This window comes from Coregonus clupeaformis, chromosome 15 (assembly GCF_020615455.1).
Source record: "Coregonus clupeaformis isolate EN_2021a chromosome 15, ASM2061545v1, whole genome shotgun sequence".
Lineage (NCBI taxonomy): Eukaryota > Metazoa > Chordata > Actinopteri > Salmoniformes > Salmonidae > Coregonus > Coregonus clupeaformis.
Genome location: NC_059206.1, coordinates 18,409,121 through 18,434,323, shown reverse-complemented (window position 1 = coordinate 18,434,323; position 25,203 = coordinate 18,409,121). Strand labels below are relative to the sequence as shown.

At 43.6% G+C, this 25,203-nt stretch overlaps 1 protein-coding gene across 1 annotated transcript in view; it reads left to right on the top strand.

Annotated features, from left to right (window-relative positions):
- LOC121580047 (protein unc-13 homolog C) overlaps nucleotides 1–25,203 on the top strand; it is a gene marked incomplete at its 3' end in the record, with an annotated part of 110,557 nt that overhangs the window by 5,450 nt on the left and 79,904 nt on the right. The window contains 3 exon segments of the mRNA XM_045225024.1: nucleotides 9,173–13,502; nucleotides 24,077–24,099; nucleotides 24,893–24,942. Of these exon segments, the coding sequence (XP_045080959.1) occupies nucleotides 9,452–13,502; nucleotides 24,077–24,099; nucleotides 24,893–24,942 (4,124 nt within the window).

Sequence of the window (25,203 nt, the reverse complement as noted above, 5' to 3'; positions counted from 1 at the left end):
CAGATTTAAAAAGCAGATAAAAATGCACCTTATGGAACAGCGGGGACTGTGAATAGACACACACAGGCACAGACACACATACACATGATAAGACACGCACTCTACACACGCATACAAATGGATGTTGTCTTGTAAATATGTGATAGTGGAGTAGTGGCCTGAGGGAACACACTAAATGTATAGGGTAAAGAGTTTTGAAATGTAATAATGTAATATTTTGTATTGTATATAACTGCCTTAATGTTGCAGGACCCCAGGAAGAGTAGCTGCTGCCTTGGCAGCAGCTAATGGGGATCCATAATAAATACAAATACAAATATAGATGAATTAGCTGTGACTAGTCAGTGTATGACTATTGGGGTGTTCCAGATCATAAAGATAGCCAGCTTTGATAAGCAGTCAAATATATATCTTGACTTTCTGGTTAATTTAGAAAGCTAAACTTGAATATGGGTTGTTGTTTGTCAAGAAAGTCTATATTTCAAGAAAGTATGGAGTTATTTCAGAACATTAAAGAGAGCTGATTGTTCCAGCTTTCTGGAACAGCCCTCATGTACATCTGTCCCGTCTGCTGATTGGTTAGGAGGCCATGTTAGTAATCAATCTGTGATTAGCTGTTTCTGTGAAAAATGTCTGCCATCCCTCTCTCTCTCATGCCCACAGATCATTGCCCATCTAATTTGATTATATAAAAATCTCTCCTGGGTCCCATAAAGAGATTTGCATATGAATTTTTCCTGAGGGAGAGAGAGAGAGAATGTTTCATTTGTCAAACTCAAATGTGCCGATTCGGATATAGCGTTTCATAAAGGGAAACTCAGCTGTTTAATATGATCGTTGAGTCACTGTATCACTCCCAGATTCCCAGATACAGAGTGCTCTGTGGTTGAAGGCTTTCTGATCAAAGCTGAAACCGCCACAAGAGTCAGAACAGACTACAGTTACAATATCCACAAAGTCAAAGTAGTCACAGTCAAAACAGACTACAGTTACAATATCCACAAAGTCAAAGTAGTCACAGTCAAAACAGACTACAGTTACAATATCCACAAAGTCAAAGTAGTCACAGTGGTCAGAGTAGTCACAATGGTCAGAGTAGTCACAATGGTTAGAGTAGTCACAATGGTTAGAGTAGTCACAATGGTCAGAGTAGTCACAATGGTCAGAGTAGTCACAATGGTTAGAGTAGTCACAATGGTCAGAGTAGTCACAATGATTAGAGTAGTCTCAATGGTCAGAGAAGTCACAATGGTCCGGAAGTCACAATGATTAGAGTAGTCTCAATGGTCAGAGTAGTCACAATGGTACAAGAAGTCACAATGATCCGACAAGTCACAATGATTAGAGTAGTCACAACGGTTAGAGTAGTCACAATGGTACGAGTAGTCACAATGGTACGAGTAGTCACAATGGTACGAGTAGTCACAATGGTTAGAGTAGTCACAATGGTCAGAGTAGTCACAATGGTCAGAGTAGTCACAATTGTCAGAGTAGTCACAATTGTCAGAGTAGTCACAATGGTTAGAGTAGTCACAATGGTTAGAGTAGTCACAATTGTCAGAGTAGTCACAATGGTTAGAGTAGTCACAATGGTTAGAGTAGTCACAATTGTCAGAGTAGTCACAATTGTCAGAGAAGTCACAATGGTACGAGTAGTCACAATGGTTAGAGTAGTCACAATGGTGTGAGAAGTCAGTCACAGTGCAATCACAATAGTCACAATAGTCTATTTTGCGAGTTGGAGAAAGTAATGATATAACCCATTGAGATGAGGCATTTCTGTAAGGAGTCCTATATGATATAGATTGCGTTAGAATAGAGTGTGTTACTGTAGCTATATAAAGGCCCTGCAATAGAATGTTGATAACTATATGACACATTTTTGGCTTTGGAGTCCGTTCATAAAGTCACACTGAGGCCTTGATTATATACAGTAGATGGTGTTATTAAGTTATATGGCGTTACAATAGAGCATTTTAAAATAGTGTGTTAAAATAGACGTGTTAAAGCAGACAGTGTTATAATGGAGTGTTGATAGCTATGTGTCTAATCTTTGGTTTTGGCGTCATTTCATAAACTCACACTGTGGCCTTGCTCATAAAGATGGTGCTGGAAAAGTGTGTTAAAACAGACGGTTTTAAAATAAAGCTTTTTCTAGGTGATATTGTTACAACAGAGAGTGTTATAATGGAGTCTTGATAGCTACGTGACTAATCTAGGTTTTGGCCTTAGTTCATAAACTCACACTGAGGCCTTGATTATCTATGTCTGGCTTCCTGGAGCTCACAGACGGACCTGCTGATTTGGGTAGCTATAGATCAGGGGTGTGGCATGCTATGTTAGTGTGGCCTGTTGATTGGCTACCTACAGTATAGATCAGATTTTTTTCCCTTCTCATACCCTTTGCGCTCTAGAACAGTCCAGTAAACAGATAGAATAGAATAGAACAGAATAGAATAGAAAATGATATATAATATAATATTATGGAATAGAATATAATACATTTGTGATTGTATTCTGTGTTATTTTGGGTTACAAATAATACATACATCGAGAAGAAAGATAAGTGTACAGTATTATATCCCAGTCCCAGAGGATAGCACATGAACGTATTAATGAAAACAATTATTTCCAAAGTGGTCCTCCTCGGACAGTGAGTGTTTTGAGGTCCAGGAGTGATAGGCTTAATCTGGGTCTGGAAAACAAGCCCTGGACTGCAGGTCTGTCTGGCCTGAGTCCAGGCAGAACATCCCACGGATGAGTGGTGAACAGGGCTCCGTCCCAAATGGCCCCCTATTCCGTACATAGTGCACTCCTTTTTACCAGAGCCAGATCAACAGTAATGCACTATATAGGGAATATGTGGCCATTCGGGACAGAGCCCTGGAGAACAGGAGAACCCTGACCTCTTAGAGAAGACAATTGCATTACAGTCACATTACACTGGAGGAGGAGTATTGTCAGTCAGTCACAGCCCAGCACTGTGTGTGCATCCAAAATGGCACCCTACACCCTATATAGTGTACCATAGGGCTCTAATTAAAAGTAGTGCACACTACAGTATATAGGGAATAGGTGCCATTTGGGACGCAACCTGTAACAGATCTTAGTACACATCTGTAATGACAGTTCTTTCCCTTTAGGTTATATTAGGGATGACACAAGCTGAGGTTCTAGTTGCAGGCTGTAGCTCTGTAATATCAAAACTCTTATATTGACTATACAACTAGAAATATGTCATATCACCAACATTTTACTAAATGGAAAATGCTTATTTTTTGCAAGGGTTCATATGTGCAATATGTGGGCTGTATTTGCAGCCTACAGAGACTTTACATGGAGGTTATATGTTCATTCTACAGAGACTTTACATGGAGGTTATATGTTCATTCTACAGAGACTTTACATGGAGGTTATATGTTCATTCTACAGAGGCTTAATCCCTACCCAGGCTCTTTAGCTCCTTTTTGTTACTAAATACACTAAACTAAAATCTAAACATAACATTCAACAATTTCAAAGAAATCAGTCAATATAAATACATAAATTAGGCCCTAATCTATGATTTTCACATGACTGGGAATACAGATATGCATCTGTTGGTCACCAATACCTTAAAAAAAGTTGGGGCGTGGATCAGAAAACCATTCAGTGTCTGGTGTGACCACCATTTGCCTCATGTCCTTCGCATAGAGTTCATCAGGCTGTTGATTGTGGCCTGTTGAATATTGTCCCACTCCTCTTCAATGGCTGTGCGTAGTTGCTGGATATTGACGGAAACTGGAACACGCTGTCATACACGTCGATCCAGAGCATCCCAAACATGCTCAATCGGTGGTGACATGTCTGGTGAGTATGCAGGCCATGGATGAACTGGTACATTTCAGCTTCCAGGAATTGTGTACAGATCCTTGAGACATGGGGCAGTGCATTATCATGCTGAAAGATGAGGTGATGGCGGCGGATGGATGGCACGACAATGGCCCTCAGGATCTCGTCACGGTATTTCTGTGCATTCGAATTGCCATCCATAAAATGCAATTGTGCCAGTGGCCATCGAAGGTGAGCATTTTCCCACTGAAGTCTGTTACGACGCCAAACTGCAGTCAGGTCAAGACCCTGGTGAGGACGACGAGCACGCAGATGAGCTTCCCCGAGACACATTCTGACAGTTTGTGCAGAATTTCTTTGGTTGTGCAATCTCACAGTTTCATCAGCTGTCCGGGTGGCTGGTCTCAGACAATCACGCAGGTGAAGAAGCCAGATGTGGAGGTTCTGGTCTGGCGTGGTTACACATGGTCGGTTGGACGTACTGCCAAATTCTCTTAAACGATGTTGGAGGCGGCTTATGGTAGAGAAATGAACATTCAATTCTCTGGCAACAGCTCTGGTGGACATTTCTGCAGTCAGCATGCCAATTGCACGCTCCCTCAAAACATGAGACATCTATGGCATTGTGTTCTGTGACAAAACTGCACATTTTAGAATGGCCTTTTATTATCCCCAGCACAAGGTGCACCTGTGTAATGTTTAATCAGCTTCTTGATATGCCACACTTGTCAGGTGGATGGATTATCTTGGCAAAGGAGAAATGCTCACTAACAGTGATGTAAACAAATTTGTGCACAACATTTGAGAGAAATTAGCTTTTTGTGTATATGGAACATTTCTGGGAACTTTTATTTCAGCTCATGAAACATGGGACCAACACTTTACATGTTGTGTTTATATTTGTGTTCAGTATACATTGAAAAGCACATTTTGAGAGTAACATCTGAAATAATCTCCTAGCTATCCCCATATAAAGTAGCACGCCTGTTGAATGCAAAATGGTCTGTTGTAGAAGCCAAGCGACCCAGCCCATGTTGTTAGACCGACTGGCTCACAGTCACAGCCCATCAGTAAAGGCTAATGCTGATGCTGTGTTTCACAGCCCATTTCACGTGTGCATTGTGTGCATCGTGTGTATGTGTGTGTGTGTGTGTGTGTGTGTGTGTGTGAGAGAGAGAGAGAGCCTGTCTCTGTAGTCATAAGACTATGAATGCATCAGTGGTTAAACCCCTGAACTAATGTGGAGCAGCTGCTGGCTTACACTCCACAACAGTCCCCACTCCTGGCCAGTGACAGCCTATCACAACCAACATCTCACAGCTAGCCAATCACATCCAGCAATTCATAGCTACTCGCTCACAGCTAGCCAATCGCATCCCGCCTTTCTTAACTACTCACTCACAGCTAGCTAAACGCATCCAGCCACTCCTAGCTAGCCGCTCACAGCTAGCCAATCAGATACAGCCACCCCTAGCCAGCCATTCACAGGTAGCCAATCATGGGGGGCCTGATTCGGAATTGAGATAAGCGTGCACAACTTGAACCTTCGCGTAAGGCATGCGTTGATGTGGGACAATGGGAGACTTAAGTGAAAACTCAAGATAAGCGCATGGATCTCATTTCAGAATACCACCCAGAGACAGAGAGGCTTTGCGGTTCATCCCTGTGTTGCTCAGTCAGGGCACCTAATCCCACAGTCCTTCGGTAAATCTGAAATGGCACACTATTCCCTTATTCCCTTATTAGTGCACTACTATTAGCTAAAGCCCTCAGCCCTATTATTTCAATCATTGTAGTGCTCTACTTCTGCCCTATGGCCATAATAAGACATATTACTTAAATGATCGATTCTCATAATGCCAATCAATGTCAATTAACTAATGTCAATCATAATAATGATAATATGTACAATATTTTCCCCCATACCTTTCTATAATAGCGATCTTTGTGAGCCAGAATAGAAAGCACCAGCCTCTGGGGGCATGGTGTGTAATGGGTCAGAAACAGGACATATCTCAGTCTGCCTCAGTAGAGGTACCAGGACTGATCTGGGTCAGGGTGTAATGACGTTACTATGTCGAACACATCAATCCATGCATACTCAATACTATTTAGACCCACACAATGGGTTCAGACCCACTCATTTCACTGAGTCTCTAATTTGAGATGAATAAAATGTAGCTAGTTATTTTATCCTGATTAACACAGTGTCAGAGCGTGAATAGAGTGTAATTGTGTATTTACCTCGGGCGAGCAAGACAGCCGGGCCTCCACAGCAGTATGTGGGGACATCGTGTGTCGGAGCATTATGACGTATATACAGTGGGGAGAACAAGTATTTGATACACTGCCGATTTTGCAGGTTTTCCTACTTACAAAGCATGTAGAGGTCTGTAATTTTTATCATAGGTACACTTCAACTGTGAGAGACGATATCTAAGACAAAAATCCAGAAAATCACATTGTATGATTTTTAAGTAATAATTTGCATTTTATTGCATGACATAAGTATTTGATCACCTACCAACCAGTAAGAATTCCGGCTCTCACAGACCTGTTAGTTTTTCTTTAAGAAGCCCTCCTGTTCTCCACTCATTACCTGTATTAACTGCACCTGTTTGAACTCGTTACCTGTATAAAAGACACCTGTCCACACACTCAATCAAACAGACTCCAACCTCTCCACAATGGCCAAGAGCAGAGAGCTGTGTAAGGACATCAGGGATACAATTGTAGACCTGCACAAGGCTGGGATGGGCTACAGCACAATAGGCAGGCAGCTTGGTGAGAAGGCAACAACTGTTGGCGCAATTATTAGAAAATGGAAGAAGTTCAAGATGACGGTCAATCACCCTCGGTCTGGGGCTCCATGCAAGATCTCAACTCGTGGGGCATCAATGATCATGAGGAAGGTGAGGGATCAGCCCAGAACTACATGGCAGGACCTGGTCAATGACCTGAAGAGAGCTGGGACCACAGTCTCAAAGAAAACCATTAGTAACACACTACGCCGTCATGGAGGTCCCCCTGCTCAAGCCAGCGCATGTCCAGGCCCGTCTGAAGTTTGCCAATGACCATCTGGATGATCCAGAGGAGGAATGGGAGAAGGTCATGTGGTCTGATGAGACAAAAATATAGGTTTTTGGTCTAAACTCCACTCACTGTGTTTGGAGGAAGAAGAAGGATGAGTACAACCCCAAGAACACCATCCCAACCGTGAAGCATGGAGGTGGAAACATCATTCTTTGGGGATGCTTTTCTGCAAAGGGGACAGGACGACTGCACCGTATTGAGGGGAGGATGGATGGGGCCATGTATCGCGAGATCTTGGCCAACAACCTCCTTCCCTCAGTAAGAGCATTGAAGATGGGTCATGGCTGGGTCTTCCAGCATGACAACGACCCGAAACACACAGCCAGGGCAACTAAGGAGTGGCTCCGTAAGAAGCATCTCAAGGTCCTGGAGTGGCCTAGCCAGTCTCCAGACCTGAACCCAATAGAAAATCTTTGGAGGGAGCTGAAAGTCCGTATTGCCCAGCGACAGCCCCGAAACCTAAAGGATCTGGAGAAGGTCTGTATGGAGGAGTGGGCCAAAATCCCTGCTGCAATGTGTGCAAACCTGGTCAAGACCTACAGGAAACGTATGATCTCTGTAATTGCAAACAAAGGTTTCTGTACCAAATATTCAGTTCTGCTTTTCTGATGTATCAAATACTTATGTCATGCAATAAAATGCAAATTAATTACTTAAAAATCATACAATGTGATTTTTTTGTTTTAGATTCCGTCTCTCACAGTTGAAGTGTACCTATGATAACAATTACAGACCTCTACATGCTTTGTAAGTAGGAAAACCTGCAAAATCGGCAGTGTATCAAATACTTGTTCTCCCCACTGTATGTGTGTGTGTGTGACGTGGTGAGTGTGTGTGATGTGGTGTACCTACTGCAGCATTTTAACTACTGAAGTAATTACAGTAATAGCCTGTCTCCTGCTGTAAAAAGGAGGCATATCAATGTGGCCATTGGCTCTATTGACCCTGAGAAATCCATACACACATACACACACACATACACACACATAGCCTACACATTCACTCAAACACACACGCAAGATACGCTCTCACGCACATACACACACGTACACAGACATGTACACACAAGTACACACAATACACACACACACACACACACTTCACCATAAAAGCACTAGCAGAAGATTATATTGGTGAACAGTCACTTAAATACATTTTTGTTGTGATGAGTGGAACTCGTACTTTATTTTACCCAAATTAAATCAAGCATACTCATTGGTTGTGGCTTGTGTGAATCCCATCCCTACTGCAGTCTTTGATAGGCCACAGTGAGCCTGTGAGGATTTTCCCAGTGTGAAACTGTAGATATTATGGATTTTTGTGTGTGGATCACTGCGCAGGGTTTCACCTCAATGATATCAGATTAATCCTTCTTCATGATAAGAGCATTGTTGTTTTGTTGCTTTGTGCTATCCTAATATCTCTCTGTGTTAGATTATCTGGTGATAAAGTATATGTGTGCTAGTATATCTGTGTGCTAGTATCTCTGTGTGCTAGTATATCTGTGCGCTAGTATCTCTGTGTGCTAGTATCTCTATGTGCTAGTATATCTGTGTGCTAGTATCTCTGTGTCCTAGTATCTCTGTGTGCTAGTTTCTCAGTGTGCTAGTATATATGTGTGCTAGTATCTCTGTGTCCTAGTTTCTCTGTGTGCTAGTATATCTGTGTGCTAGTATATCTGTGTGCTAGTATCTCTGTGTGCTAGTATCTCTGTGTGCTAGTGTGTCTCCTGAGTGGCGCAGTGGTCTAAGGCACTGCATCGCAGTGCTAACTGTGCCACTAGAGATCCTGGTTCGAATCCAGGGAGACTCATGGGCGGCGCACAATTGGCCCAGCGTCGTCCAGGGTAGGGGAGGGAATGGCCGGCAGGGATGTAGCTCAGTTGTTAGAGCATGGCGTTTGCAACGCCAGTGTTGTGGGTTCGATTCCCACGGGGGGCCAGTGTAAAAAAAATAAAACGAATAAAAAAAACGAATATTTTTTTTAATTTTTTAAAAATTATTCACTAACTGTAAGTCACTCTGGATAAGAGCGTCTGCTAAATGACTAAAATGTAAAAGATTTAGTATATATGTGTGCTAGTATCTCTGTGTGCTAGTATCTCTGTGTCTTATAATCTCTGTGTGCTAGTATATATGTGTGCTTGTATCTGCGTGTGCTAGAGTATCTCAGTTATAGTATCTCTGTGCTACAGTATCTTTCGTCTATGCCTTTACTAACACTTCCCATTGTTTCTCTCTTTTTGCAGAGCAATGCGTCTGGTCCTGTGGAGAGCCAGTGGATTTCACAGTGATTCCCGTCCCCAACTCGGATGTATAGAGTTGGAGTTTTGACACGAGCTCATCTAAGCAGGCCTGTCAGAGTTGTGTGTCTGCCTGGGGGTTGACGCTCCCTCCAACGTCCCCCCTCCCCCCTCCTCCACCACCACAACCAACACCACCGCTGGCTCCTCCACCGCTGGCTCCTCAGCCCGAGCAGAGCCGCTCCACTGCATCTTTAATAGACATCTCTCAAAACATTGCCTTCCATGGTTTCTGCCCTACTCCAGACCCTATCATCTTACATCGTGAAGATTTGCAAAGGAATGTTTACAAAGAAATTGGCGAATCCCACAAAGAAGAAAGAGAGTAGCGACAATAAAGAGCCCAAATTGACCACCACTGATTTGCGTGACCAACGTAACCTGACGCCGACACTCTCCACCACTCTGAAAACCACAGTGAAAAAAATCAGCAAATGCTCTTCGGCGCGTAACATCTCTCTTGAATCGGATGACGGCAAAAACGACTGCTCATCTCTCTCCCCGACTTTCAGTTACCGTGTAGCGATAGCGAACGGACTCCCGAAAAACGCTCTTCTGCTGAACAATAATGAGAGTATCTTCCAGGAGATCCTCTCCATCAATAGTGAATACTCTGACTCCCTGATTGAGGCCAAACCTGTGCGTAGATTCGATGAGCAGAAATCTCACACCATGCCAGTGAGACGGAACAGGAAGAGCCTCATTAGTCTGGCGCCCTCCGATGGCAGCTCCGAGGGCGAGAGGGTGGAGCGCTCCAGTCTGCACACTCTCCGGCTCGGCGCGCTACGCAAGCTGAGGAAATGGAAAAAGAGTCAGGAGTGTGTGTCTTCGGACTCCGAGGTGAGCAACTGGAGGAAGACCCTGGGTATCCGGAGCAAGTCCCTAGACCGGGCTGGGCGGCAGCAGAAGTCGACCTCGGTCTTAGAAGCCGGGTCCAGCTCTACAGGCTGCATCAACCAGACGCAGGATGTGATGGAGATGATATTTAAGGAGCTGCAGGGCATCAGCCAGATCGAGACAGAGCTTTCGGAGCTCAGGGGACACGTCAACGCCCTGAAGAACTCCATCGACGAGATCTCCTCCAGCGTGGAGGTGGTGCAGACTGAGATCGAGCAACTGCGTACCGGCTTCGTCCAGTCCCGGAGAGAGACGCGGGACATCCACGACTACATCAAGCAGGTCAGCCACCAGGCCAACAAGGCCAGCCTGAGGTTCATAAACGTTCCTGAAGAGAAGCTGGAGAAAACTGAGAGTCTCATCTACCACATTCTAAAGGACAAAATGGGATTTGCTGAAGCACATAAAACCCTTAAAATAGAGCTAGCCCATCGGTTAGGGCAACAAAGAGAATGTTCCAATGCGAAACCTAGGCCTATTATTGTAATATTCTCAACCCCCTCAGATAGAGATTTAGTTTTGAAAAAATGCTACAAACTGAAGGGGACTGGTATATCTGTATCCACTGATAGCTTAACGACTCATGACGTGAAGGAAAGGAAAGATAAAGAAGCCATGTCCTCCTCTCAAACCTATGAGAGCATGGACATTAAGGTCTCAGCCAAGGACAAAGCTGAGAGTGATGACTGGGACTCTATGGACAGTGACAAGGAGCTAGACGAACTAAACAGGAACAAATATGCAATGGTGGTGTCTAAGCCTGTCCACAAACATAAAGCAGATAAAAAGAGGCATGGTCACCATGAGCACGGTAGCCGGTCTGCGGACGAGGCAGGCTACTCTGCCTCAGTTCACTATGCTGACGACTCCTATGATGAGTCTGACAAAGCCTCCAAGCCCTACTATGGTGACCTCACCCCCGGCTGGCTCTCTCAAAGCGACTACTCCACCCCCAAGCTCAGCCGCTCCGAGTCTGACTGCTCCAAGCTCTGCCAGTCCTACTCTGAAGACTTCTCAGAGAGCCAGTACTTCAGCCGGCCCAACGGTGGCTCTCTGCTATCCTCCTCAGACCAGGAGCTGTGGCAGAGGAAGCAGGAGGATATGGCGTCATCGTGGTACGCCAGCCAGACCCTCAGCCAGGAGAACCCTCCGTACGCCGAGCCCAACGAGGCCGAGACCACCGAGACCATCGACAGTGGGGTGAGCAACGGGCTGGTCTGCATGTCTGGGGATAGGAGCCATTACAGCGGCTCACAGCTGTCTCTGCAGGGAGACCTCTCCCCTTGGAAGGACTGGCCTCACCTGGAGCAGGGAGCAGACTCTGGGCTGGACGCTTCCACAGAGCAGAACCTGGTGTCCGAGGTCAGCAGCCCCTTCGACCCAGCCGCCATCCCTGGCTTCCCGGAGAACATCACCAAGTGTCAGGAGGTGGACCTGGCATTTGAAGGGGAGGAGACTTTCATGTTGGATATGGTGGAAAGCACCCTGTTGGACATCGCCCCACTGGAGGTCACCCGACTGGAGAGTGCCCGGCTGGGTATTGCTCCTCCCACTACTCTCTATACAGCCCCTATCGTAGAGAAAGAACCTGTTGTAACACCACCTGTCCATAAGCCTAAATCTAAAGAGACTGCCAAAATGCTTTCTAAAGAAACTTCTAAAGCAGCTCCTAAAGCTAAAACACCTCCTAAAGAGATTGCTAAAGCTATTCCTAAAGAGGTTGCTAAAACTATTCCTAAAGAGGTTGCTAAAACTATTCCTAAAGAGGTTGCAAAAATTATTCCTAAAGAGGTAGCCAAAACTATTCCTAAAGAGGTTGCAAAAATTAGTCCTAAAGAGGTTGCCAAAACACCTAAAGAGGTTGCTAAAACTATTCCTAAAGAGGTTTCTAACACTATTTATAAAGAGACTTCTAAACCGGCAAAAGAGGTTGCTAAATCAATTGCTGAAGAGGCTGCTAAAACTATTAAACAAAGAGAAACAGCCAAAATGATTCCTAAAGAGACTGTTAAAACACCTCCTAAAGAAATTGTTAAAGCTATTCATGCAGAGGCTCCTAAAACACCTCCGAAAGACACTCCCAAAACAAGCCCAAAAGAAACTCCCAAAACAAGTCCGAAAGAGGCTGTGAAAACACTTCCCAAAGACACTCCCAAAACAAGTCCAAAAGAGGCTGTGAAAACACTTCCCAAAGACACTCCCAAAACAAGTCCAAAAGAGGTTGTGAAAACACCTCCCAAAGACACTCCTAAAACTATTCCAAAAGAGACACCTAAAATGGTTCCTAAAGGGGCATCTAACACGCTTCCTAAAATGGCGGTTAAAGAAGCCCCTGAACTATCCACCCAAACATTCCCTGAGCTTGACGTCAAACACAGCTTCCAACCGAGCCAGACCAAGTCAGCCACCATGTACCGCAGCCAGAGCGAGATCCGGTCCGAGAAAGTCGTAGAGGAGGTGCCCAAGTCTTGGAGCAGCCGCCTCAGCATCGACCTCACCGACAAAGCTCCGTCCTTCAGCTTTGGGTTCGGTTCCACCCTGAAGAAGGCCAAATCAGCCCTGGAGGTGGTGTGGAAGTCAGGCCCCGCACCTAGTGCCGCTCCCCCGGAGCCACCCGCAGACTCAGGCTCCTTCATGGGCCGCTTCCGCACACTGTCCACCTCCACGGCCAACGACTCCAGCACCACCATTGACTCGGACGTCTACACAGATTCCTTCATCTACAAGGCTGATGACGAGGATGAGGCTGCCGCTGGGGACCAGCTGGAGGACAACGAGACCGCCTATGTTGGGGTGATGGAGCAGGTCCTGGCCAACCTGGAGAACCGGTCCAACGCCAACGACACAGAAGAGACAGAGGAGTTTGAGGAGCCCATACCAGATTATGATCCTGATGCCTCTCAGGATTATGTCTCTGAAGAATACGAGGCTACGACCCAGGATTACGAGGTCTCTGAGGACGTTGATGCCACGCAGGAGGCTGCAGTCGTTCTGGAGTATGACTGTAGTCTGGACGAGCAGTACGACGAGGAGTACAGTGAGGATTACATTGATGATGCCATGACGGGGGACACAGCAGAGGACACAGCAGAGTATGAGGCCATGGTGGAGTATGTCGAGGTGGAGGAGCCTGACGAGGAGGAGGAAGAGGAGTTAATGGAGGAAATGGAAGAGGGGGATGAGATGGAGGAGGCCTCCGAAACGTCTGTGTCGGAGAGGACGGAAAACCTAGAGGATGAGAACAAAAACATTACGGAGAAGGAGGAGAAGCCTGCAGAGGCTCCACCCAAAAAGCGCATCCGTCCTACCTTTAAGGAGGCTGCACTGAGGGCCTACAGGAAGCAGATGGATGAGCTGCAGCAGCAGATCCTGGCTGGAGGTAGCTACACCTTCTCTTTACTACATTTTACTTCACTTTACTACACTACACTTTACTACACTTTACTACACATTACAGCCTGGTCTGGTTTGTGGTGTATAACCAACTGCTATGGTAGTTGTCATGCCAAGCTTGACCATAGGATTTGGCAAGACAGCACAAACAAATCTGGGACCAGGCTGCTACACATTATCTTCTCTCTTTACTCCTCTTGTGGCATCATACCAGTGTAGTGCAGAAAGGGTTACACTATATTACTCAGAGTTTTGCTCAGTTCAGGTCATAAGGTCCAAATTATGGTATGTATGTAATAACATAGTCATCACATTATCCACTGTGGATATCAGTCATACAGTTAACAGTACAATCGCATGTACATTATGCACTGTAAAATAGATATGTTTGTGTATTATCTGACTTTTATCCATGAGATTTGAACACAGACATTTATCTGAGTTGAGATGTGGAATGATTCATGTCAGTTGAACATGTCTTTGGTAAAGAAACCTTGAGGATCAGACTGAGGCCTGTAGTGGAATATGTATGCTCTGTGCTCCTGGAAATCCCCAGCGTCTGTTCCACTGGTGTTGGGATTTAAGGGACTTTTAGGTTGACTTTGACTGTTTGATTTGCTCCTGGCATCTCCTGGAATTGGTCATTGATTTTGTGCTTGATGCTAATATGAAAGGACTGTTTTCTTTGAAGGTGGGCAAGGTTAGTGTCAGGGTTAGAGGTATGTATAACATAATCCTTGTGGTGCAGCACTTTATAGCTGACCTAAACTGATGGATTTTTATTTTAGAACGCAAGGAGATTTGTAGGAGATTTGTCCGATTTTTTGTGAGTATGTCTCTTCCTCATAAAAATTGTATGGATCTAAATCGGTACAACACCCATGTTCCCAGGGAAGGATGTAATCAGAGTAGCTCAGATTTGAACAACATAGCTTCCATCCATTACCATCGACCATCAGGGACATTCAGACAATGAAAGCAAAATAACCCACTGTTTCTGACAGCTTAAAAATATTAACTAAAATCTAAACCTCAAATTCAAGTGCTGTGGTTTTGCCATGCCTGGAGCCACAGTACACTTTTCCATTTAGTGAACTAGGCCTATTCTTGTGAATTCCGTCAGTGCTTTTAGTAGAGCATTGACCCACTTTTAAGAGTTTGATAATAATGTCAAAATATGATTTGTCTTATTGCTCTGCTATTACATTTCCCCTTTGGGATCTGCTAAATGAATCAACCGTTATACCTTAGACAAGGCTGGAATCTCATGAAACCTGGTGAAATTATATTCTTATTTCTCTTAAAAAATGCTCATTTTGATTAAAGTGAATATTAGATTTGTTTTGTTACACCTCAAAAAACATGATTTAATTAATCTGATTACACTCACTTATGGTTAACCTTTTAGAGAGCTGGAATAATGCTTTTTTTCTGAGGCTCAGGTTTGCAGGCAAAACTGCAAGCTTAATCAGACAAACATATGGCCAAAGAAAAGTGATTTCTCGGTCTGTATATGTGGTTAGTATTGATTTAGTGAAGCAAACAATGAACTGTTTTAAGTGGAATGAAGAAAGGTTTTTATATCAGAGCTATGGCGGGACCAGGGGAATAGCCTGTCTCTTATTTAAAGTGAACAAGCTCTTGACCTACATGTGGTAGTAGATACAATACACGGCTACACACACAGCACACTCTCACACACACGCACACACACGTGCACACACACACACACACACACACACACACACACACACACACACACACACACACACACACACACACACACACACACACACACACACACGTACAGTACACACACACACACACACACACACACACAGCATGCACAGATACAGCAGTAAATCATGTATACAGTATATTGGACACAACATACTCACACTAAATCACATATACAGTATAGGCTAATGGATACAGCATACTCACACCTATATCTTAGGTATAGTATATAGGATACAACATACCCCTTTATTATAGATACAGCATATTAAATATAAATATATACAGTACATATTTTCAAAGACTTGATCTGTTAGCAGGGGGGGCGTACTTTGCACTTCAGCACTATTCCTTTGTAATTGGTTTCATTACCAGGCAAGCTAAAGCAAACACACCTCAAGCATTGTAAAGTATTAGACACTTGTATTTGACCCAGTTCAGATACGGCTACAGCTACTGCTAATGCTGCTGCTATTGTTATTGCTTGTTATTTTGTTATTGCTTGTTATTTTGCTATTGCTAGTTATTTTGCTATTGCTAGTTATTTTGCTATTGCTAGTTATTTTGCTATTGTTCATTCTATTGCTATTGCTATTTCTATTTCTAGTTATATTGTTATTACTAAATCTATTGCTATTGGTAATTATAATTTATTTTGCAATTGCTATAGCTAAATCTATTTGTATTTCTACAGCTACTACTATATATACATGAATACAGCTACAGCTACTTACAGCTACAGCTATTGTTAGTGTTAGTGTTACAGCTGCTGTTACTGTAGCCGTTACTGTATTGAGATGCTCATTTGGGCTCCCAAGGGCATTCTGTAACCAGGTCAGCCTTGCTTCAAATATTTATATGGTTTTGTTTGGTAGTGTACTGTAGCTGCTTCTGCTACTACTGCTGCCACTGTTGGCTACGAATGGCTTCTCCTGGGAGAGGCAGAGAAAGGCAGACCCTTGTCTGGTCCTGGCACACTGTGCCACATTCTATTAGCGTCTATATATAAAATATGCAAATAAAGTGGCATTAAAAAGGAAAACAGGAGTGGGAGTTGTGTTGTTATGTTAATTGATGTGGTGGGGGTCTTACTAACTCTGATCCCCCCATTTTCTCATGTTAAGCCTAACATTTCACGAAGTTATACGGTGTCGCAATGCTGCCATTTTTAGACTGCTGGCTGGTGCCAATAATGTAATTACTTGTTCAGTAATTAAAGTTGGAAATTCAAACATTGCAGATTGTAAGATACATTTTCGATGCAACAGCATACTTATCAGCTACCAATATAACTGTCCTGTATAGGCTACCTGAACCTGCATGACATGAGCCATCCTCACGCTCTCTCCCAGCTTGGATAGAAAGTTGTTGTGTGTAAAAGCAGTCTATTAATGCCAAATAATACAGTCAGTCCACCCTCAAAACACTAGCTTACTAGGGATTGTTTCATTATGCAGTGTACTGTCTATTGCTACAGTATATAGTTTGCAGACGACACAACAGTGGTAGGCTTGATTACCAACAAATGACGAGACCACCTACAGGGAGGAGGTGAGGGCTTCGGGAGTGTGGTGGCAGGAAAATAACCTCTCATTCAACGTCAATAAAACAAAGGAGATGATCGTGGACTTCAGGAAACAGCAGAGGGTGCACCCCCTTATCCACATCAAAGGGACCGCAGTGGAGAAGATGCACAATTGAGAGCATCCTGTCGGGCTGTATCACCGCCTGGTACGGCAACTGCACCGCCCGCAACTGCAGGGCTCTCCAGAGGGTGGTGCGGTCTGCCGAATGCATTACCGGGGGCAAACTACCCGCCTTCCAAGACACTTAAAGCACCCGATGTCACAGGAAGGCCAAAAATATCATCAAGGACATCAAATCAAATCAAATTTTATTTGCCACATGCGCCGAATACGACAGGTGTAGACATTACCGTGAAATGCTTACTTACAGCCCTTAACCAACAATGCATTTAAAAATATATATAAAATAGTAAAATAAAACAACCACAACAAAAAAGTGTTGAGAAAAAAAGAGCAGAAGTAAAATAAAAAACAGTAGGGAGGCTATATATAGGGGGGTACCGGTGCAGAGTCAATGTGCGGGGGCACTGGCTAGTTGAGGTAGTTGAGGTAGAGTTAAAGTGACTATGCATAAATAATTAACAGAGTAGCAGCAGCGTAAAAAGATGGGGTGGGAGTGGGGGGGCAGTGCAAATAGTCCGGGTAACCATGATTAGCTGTTCAGAAGTCTTATGGCTTGGGGGTAGAAGCTGTTGAGAAGCCTTTTGGACCTAGACTTGGCGCTCCGGTACCGCTTGCCGTGTGGTAGCAGAGAGATATCACCGATATCCACTTATACTTTCAGTCAGTTAAATGCTTTCTTTTTCAAGGCCTGAGGCATTTTTTCTGTCACATTCCTGAAGCCCAAGAAACAAATACTTAGCTTCCTAGTACATATGGAAATTAAAAAGGTTTAGGAATGACTTTTTGGAGGGTTACTATCAAAATAGTAAAATTATTAAATGTAAAAACATTTACATCAATGACAGGCACATGGGCCCCCAATGCTCCGGTACGCCAGTGATAACTAATGCAATGGTGCACTGAATCTGTCTCTTTGTTTTATCATGGTTCCTGTAATATCATTAATATGTTTAATGTCATCAGTGTGAGAACGTGTGATGAGTCAAGAGATGACTCTCTTCTCTCTCTCGCTCTCTTTTCTTTCTCTTCTTTTCTCTCTTCCTCTCTCTCTCTTCCTCTCTCTCTCTTCTCTCCCCCTCTCTCCCTTCATCTCTCTCTTCCTCTACTAATCTAGTTCCCCCCTCTCTCACCCCTCTCTTTGTTACTGTTCTAATTATCCGTGTGTTGGCATCGAGTCCCACCCTCACAGCCCCTGGTGGGAGAGGTCAGTAGGCCTACCTGGTTATATTGTCAGTTTACAGCAGACTATTCAACAATGGTGGAAACTCCCTCCAGCCCATCTTTACACCAATCCATTGCTTTTATCTGTGACTGAAAGTGTGCGGGTGTGGGATGGAGAATTGGGCCAAAACCTAGGGCTCCTAATGGGAAGAGCTTCAGTACCTGGTTATATTACTAAACTGAAGCCGGCTAGCTGCTTGTTATATTGTTAGCCTGCAGAAGGCTAGCTGCTGGTTATACTGTATTGTTAGCCTGCAGAAGGCTAGTTGCTGGTTATACTGTATTGTTAGCCTGCAGAAGGCTAGCTGCTGGTTATACTGTATTGTTAGCCTGCAGAAGGCTAGCTGCTGGTTATATTGTATTGTTAGCCTGCAGAAGGCTAGCTGCTGGTTATACTGTATTGTTAGCCTGCAGAAGGCTAGCTGCTGGTTATATTGTTAGTCTGCAGAAGGCTAGCTTCTGGTTATATTGTTAGCCTGCAGAAGGCTAGCTGCTGGTTACATTGTTAGGCTGCAGGGGAGGGGTCAGTGCTTGATGATGGTTAGCTTGCAGCCTTCCTAGTTAAACTGTTAGCTCGCAGCAGGCTAGCTGCTTAACTGACTTCGGCTCAATGCCCTGTGTGACCATGCTCTGTTCTATTATAGACTATTTATTCAACTGCGCGACCAAGACACTATCCACTTTATATTTGTAACACGGTCATACTTAGCATAGCACATTCATAATTTATACTGTATATCCTATTGTGTACATACACTACATGACCAAGAGTATGTGGACACCTGCTCGTCAAACATCTCATTCCAAAATCCTGGGCATTAATATGGAGTTGGTCCCCCCTTTGTTGCTATAACAGCCTCCACTCTTCTGGGAAGGCTTTCCACTAGATGTTGGAATATTGCTGCGGGGACTTGCTTCCATTCAGCCACAAGATCATCAGTGAGGTTGCGCACTGATGTTGGGCGATTAGGCCTGGCTCGCAGTCGGCATTCCAATTCATCCCAAAGGTGTTCAATGGGATTGAGGTCAGAGCTCTGTGCAGGCTAGTCAAGTTCTTTCACACCGATTTCGACAAACCATTTCTGTATGGACCTCGCTTTGTGCACAGGGGCATTGTCATGCTGAAACAGGAAAGGGCCTTCCCCAAACTGTTGCCACAAAGTTGGAAGCATAGAATCGTCATTGTATGCTGTAGCGTTAAGATTTCCTTTCACCGGAACTAAGGGGCCTGAACCATGAAAAACAGCCCCAGACCATTATTTCTCCTCCACCAAACTTTACAGTTGGCACTATGCATTAGGGCAGGTAGTGTTCTCCTGGCATCCGCCAAACCCAGATTCGCCTGTCGGACTGCCAGATGGTGAAGCGTGATTCATCACTTCAGAGAACGCATTTCCACTGCTCTAAAGTCCGATGGAGGCGAGCTTTACACCACATCCAGCCGACATTTGGCACTGTGATCTTAGGCTTGTGTGCGGCAGCTCGGCCATGGAAACCAATTTCATGAAGCTCTCAACGAACAGTTCTTGTGCTGACGTTGCTTCCAGAGGCAGTTTGGAACTCGGTAGTGAGTGTTGCAAACGAGGCCAGACAACTTTTACACGCTACACGCTTCAGCACTTGGCGGTCCTGTTCTGTGTGCTTGTGTGGCCTACCACTTCGCGGCTGAGCCGTTGTTGCTCCTAGACGTTTCTACTTCACAATTACAGCACTTACAGTTGACCGGGGCAGCTCTAGCAGGGCATAAATTTGACAAACTGACTTGTTGGAAAGGTGGCGTCCTATGATGGTGCCACGTTGAAAGTCACTGAGCTATTCAGCAAGGCCATTCTACTGCCAATGTTTGTCTATTGAGATTGCATGGCTGTGTGCTCAACTTTTATACACCTGTCAGCAACAGATGTGGCTGAAATGGCAGAATCCAATCATTTGAAGGGGTGTCCACATACTTTTGTGTATATAGTGTATCTGTTGAATTACTATGCATACAACCTTCCTCTAATTACTTTTTATTTTTGATTGACATTGTACTGCAATGTCGAGGGGCTAGCGCGCAAGCATTTCACCGCACCTTTTATGACTGCTGTAAACTGTGTACGTGACTAATACAATTTGAGGGGTTTGGAGGGGCCAGTGCTTGGTGATGGTTAGCTTGCAGCAGGCTAGCTGCTTCACTGACTTCGGATCAATGCCTTGTGTGACCATGCGTGTTCCCCTGCATTTAACCAGCTGGATTTACTGTTTTCTCAATGAGCTTGCTGACAACACAACCAACTTTCCTCTTAAAAATTGATTATGTTTTGTTTCCTTTCCAGTGATTTAAGTGGCTCTTTTTTATAACCTTTTAAAACGTCTTTGTATTACGTATCTCAGTGGCATAGCTGGACCTTGCTAGAACCTACCCAGATTTGCCTTAGCTTTTAGTGGCACCTGGATTTCCTGTATCTTAGCTGTATCTATGCTAGCTGTGCTATGTTTCTAGATTTGCTGCTAGACTAATTGTATCTTAGCTGTATCTAGATTTGCTGCACCTATCTTAGCTGTATCTGTATAATTGGCTGACCTGCATTAGTTTGACCTATGTTACAGTAGCTGTACCTATCATAGTAGCTTCACTGATCTTAACATAGCTAAAGAGGTATGTTGAGTCCAGTTTTTGGGCTAGCAGGTTGTTTCTAAATGTATTCTTTACATGCGTTGAAGAGGTCAATGGAAGGCAGACCATGGGGGATCGAACAAGGATGCGTATCATTGGCACCCATTCAAAAAAGCTGATCTAACAAAGTGGATATTAGTCAAATCCATAGTGATTTATGTGTTCTAACAGGTCCACAATGTTGTTAATAAAATCATATTTGGATGTTTTCGCTGCATAATATTTAGAAGTTGTCCTTTGGGGTTTAGAATAAAATTCTGCTAAATGCGAACTCCCGTTTGGATATGCTAGCCATATAAAATTGGTGGTGGTATTTGCAGTCGTTTTTATATGTAATGCAGTTTATTGGTGACGATGACATTAACATGTATTGGGGTTGACTCCCATACAAACATTATATGCTCATTTTTACCAACATAGAGTGAAATACACTTAAACAATAGCTTAAATGTATAGGCTAACTTTGATGGGCGGTAATGAGGAGATTTTGGATCTATCCCCCATGGGGGACAAGTGTGTGGCATTTCCATGGTGTTTTCATTGTTATGTTTGAACTCTTTCCTGATCTATAGTTTCCTAGTGTGTTCAGAATCTGGGGTTTCCTTGTACGGTGATGACAGAGGTCTTTCAGTGACAGCTAGTACTGACCTGCTATCTGTAAACAATCCTAGGCCACACAGTGACTGCATCCCAATTGGCACCTATGGGTCTTGGCCAAAAGTAGTGCACTATATAGGAAATAGGGTGGAAATGGGACACAACAATGTATCACTACCTCTCTGTCAATGTTGCTATAGGACTTAGTCCTAGTGTATCACCAAGTGTTGTTTTCTATGTGTGGCAGTATTTGATCTTGATTATGCTGACACTTACCAGTGGCAGATCGATAGTGAAGTCATTACACTGCCCTGTACTGTGTAGCTCTATCTATTTAAGACTACAACATTATCATCAACGGTTCAACACCTAGGACACCGGTGTAGCCCTGTCTATTTTAAAGGAAGTGTGTAGGTTATGGAGAGACATAAAAGTTAACATTGGGTTAGCGTACCGCTGTCCACCGCCAATTATTTTCTGTCAGTTAAATATGCAATGCACTGCATTATTAAAAACACTATCATCAACACCATGTCTAACAGAGTTCACATCTACTAAATAACTTACAATATCAGTCCATGTCTTAGTGTATTGTATTGTCATTCCTCCATACAGTACATTGTATATTGGTATGACTTCAGTTAATTCAGTACATTGTATATTGGTGTGACTCCAGATAATTCAGTACATTGTACATGGGTATTTCTACTGTACATTGTATGGGGCAGAAACTGGATTATTTCACTGTGTTACAGTACTGTATGTGTCTAATCATAGTTACTATCCCTCAGGCATAAACTGACTCTGTCTCTGTCTGTATACATTTGTTGGGAAAAACAGAAGTAAAAAATACTGTACTGAAACATCTCCATAGCACTGAAATATGTTTATCCCTATATGCCACTATAATTTAGCAGATGTTTTATCCAAAGCGATTTACATTCCAGCGAGAGCATGTATTTTTATTATGCGAATGTGACCCCTGCGGGAATTGAACCTCCGACCTTGGCGTTGCTGCTAATAATAATAATAATAATAATAACAATAATTATAATAATAATAAATTGCATTTGTAGAGCGCTTTTTATTTAGAGACATAAATCACAAAGCTGTACTAACTGAGCCACAGGGCCACCAACAGATACAGTGCATTCGGAAAGTATTCAGACCCCTTGACTTTTTCCACATTTTGTTACGTTACAGTCTTATTCTAAAATGGATACATTTTTGTATTCTTCTCATCAATCTACAGACAATACCCGATAATGACAAAGCAAAAACGGGTATATGCAAATGTATTAAAAATAAAGACAGAAATACCTTATTTACATAAGTATTCAGACCCTTTGCTATGAGACTCGAAATTGAGCTCAGGTGCATCCTGTTTCCATTGATCATCCTTGAAATGTTTCTACAACTTGATTGGAGTCCACCTGTGGTAAATTCAATTGATTGGACATGATTTGGAAAGGCACACACCTGTCTATATAAGGTCCCACAGTTGACAGTGCATGTCAAAGCAAAAACCAAGCCATGAGGTCAAAGGAATTGTCCGTAGAGCTCCGAGACAGGATTGTGTCAAGGCACAGATTAGGGGAAGGGTACCCAAACATTTCTGCAGCATTGAAGGTCCCCAAGAACACAGTGGCCTCCATCTTCCTAGAGCTGGCCGCCCGGCCAAACTGAGCAATCGGGGGAGAAGCGCCTTGGTCAGGGAGGTGACCAAGAACCCAATGGTCACTCTGACAGAGCTCCAGAGTTCCTCTGTGGAGATGGGTGAATCTTCCAGAAGGACAACAATCTCTGCAGTACTCCACCAATCAGGCCTTTATGGTAGAGTGGCCAGACGGAAGCCACTCCTCAGCAAAAGGCACATGACAGCCCGCTTGGAGTTTGCCAAAAGGCACCTAAAGACTCTCAGACCATGAGAAACAAGATTCTCTAGTCTGAGGAAACCAAGATGAAACTCTTTGGCCTGAATGCCAAGCGTCACGTCTGGAGGAAACCTGGCACTTGAGAGGATCTGCAGAGAAGAATGGGAGAAACTCCCCAAATACAGGTGTGCCAAGCTTGTAGCGTCATACTCAAGAAGACTCGAGGCTGTAATCGCTGCCAAAGGTGCTTCAACAAATTACTGAGTAAAGTTTCTGAATACTTATGTAAATGTGACTTTCCCCACAATAATTTTTTTGTAAATTTGCTAAAATGTCTAAAAACCTTGTTATTATGGGGTATTGTGTGTCGATTGATGAGGGGAAAAAACAATTTAATCAATTTTAGAATAAGGCAAAATGTGGAAAAAGTCAAGGGGTCTGAATACTTTCCGAATTCACTGTATTACTGTATCTATGTAGTAAGAGACTGAACTGAACCACATCTATAGTACTGTATCATATACAGTAGTACTGTATGTAGTACTATATCTAGTGCTATATCTATTTAGGAACTGAACTCATCTTAGAGACCGAACTGAACCACATAGTATTATATCTAGTTATGGGACTGTAGACATTTATAATACTGTATGTATTTAGAGACAGAACCACATATACAGTGTTGTATGTTATTGTATCTAGTTCCAGACTGTTTAAGAAACTCCTGTCTAACTATCTGTGCTTCTTTCCTCCTTTCTCTTTTCAGAAAAACCTCCACCACACAACAAGGTTTAAAATCATTGTTTAATCAAATTCATGTAGACCCACGTGATTTCCCTCTTTCCATCCGTGTGTGCGTGTGTAGGTGTGTGTGTGTGACCATGTCATAGTTGCATTTAAAAGTGCTACGTGTGCCTTGTGGACATTTACTGTTGATTATTTATGCTTCTCTATCCCCTCTTTTTCAAAATGATTTGGGTGGTAACGTCTTGTATTCAGTACTGTGTGTCTGTGTGTTTGTGTGCACGTGCGTGCATCGATTCTGTGTGCGCTTGCGTCCGTTTCCAAATTGATGTTTGTTTTGTGTGTGTGTGTGTTTAGGTGGGGGAGGGATCAGAGAGGATGGAGTGTTATAAAACAGATTGTGGCCCTGAGCACCATGAACGACACTTTCTATAGTCTTAGTGTTGAATACCCACTCAGGAAATCACATTGACATGGAATAATTCTCAACCAGCCCTCAGGGTTTCTCTATTCCCTGCCTCTGTGCTCTACTCAGCCTCTACACACACACAAACACACACACACACACACACACACACACACACACACACACACACACACACTGCTTCGACTCTCCTCTCCTCCCTCTGTAGTTTATTTCTTTAATACTTCTGTCCTGATCTGACCTCCAGATGGACAGTACTTTTCCAAATTGGGCTTTTGTTTCCCATTGTGTGTGTGTGTGTGTGTGTGTGTGTTTGCTGTGTGTGTTTTTGTGTTGCCTCACCCTCTGTTTGTGAATGGTTCCATGCCACAGGATGTTTAGCTGTGTGATGTTGTGTCTCTCTTTTCTCTGCAGCCTCTCAATGTGCTGGATCCCAAAGTACTGGGCCTACAGGCTGTCGGAGGGTGAGTAACTTCTGGACTGAGTCCCAAATGGCACCCTATTTCATATATAGTGCACTACTTTTGATCAGAGACCTACAGGCCCTGGTCAAAAGTAGTGTACTATATAGGGAATAGGGTACCATTTGGGACGCAGTCATTGACTACACAGGGATGGGTTTCCCAAAGCCTGCGTAGCTAAAATAATTATTACTTTCCACAACCCATGCAGCCGCACAACTGCAAATGAGCAACTATATTAAAATCGATGTTTGACAGTTAATC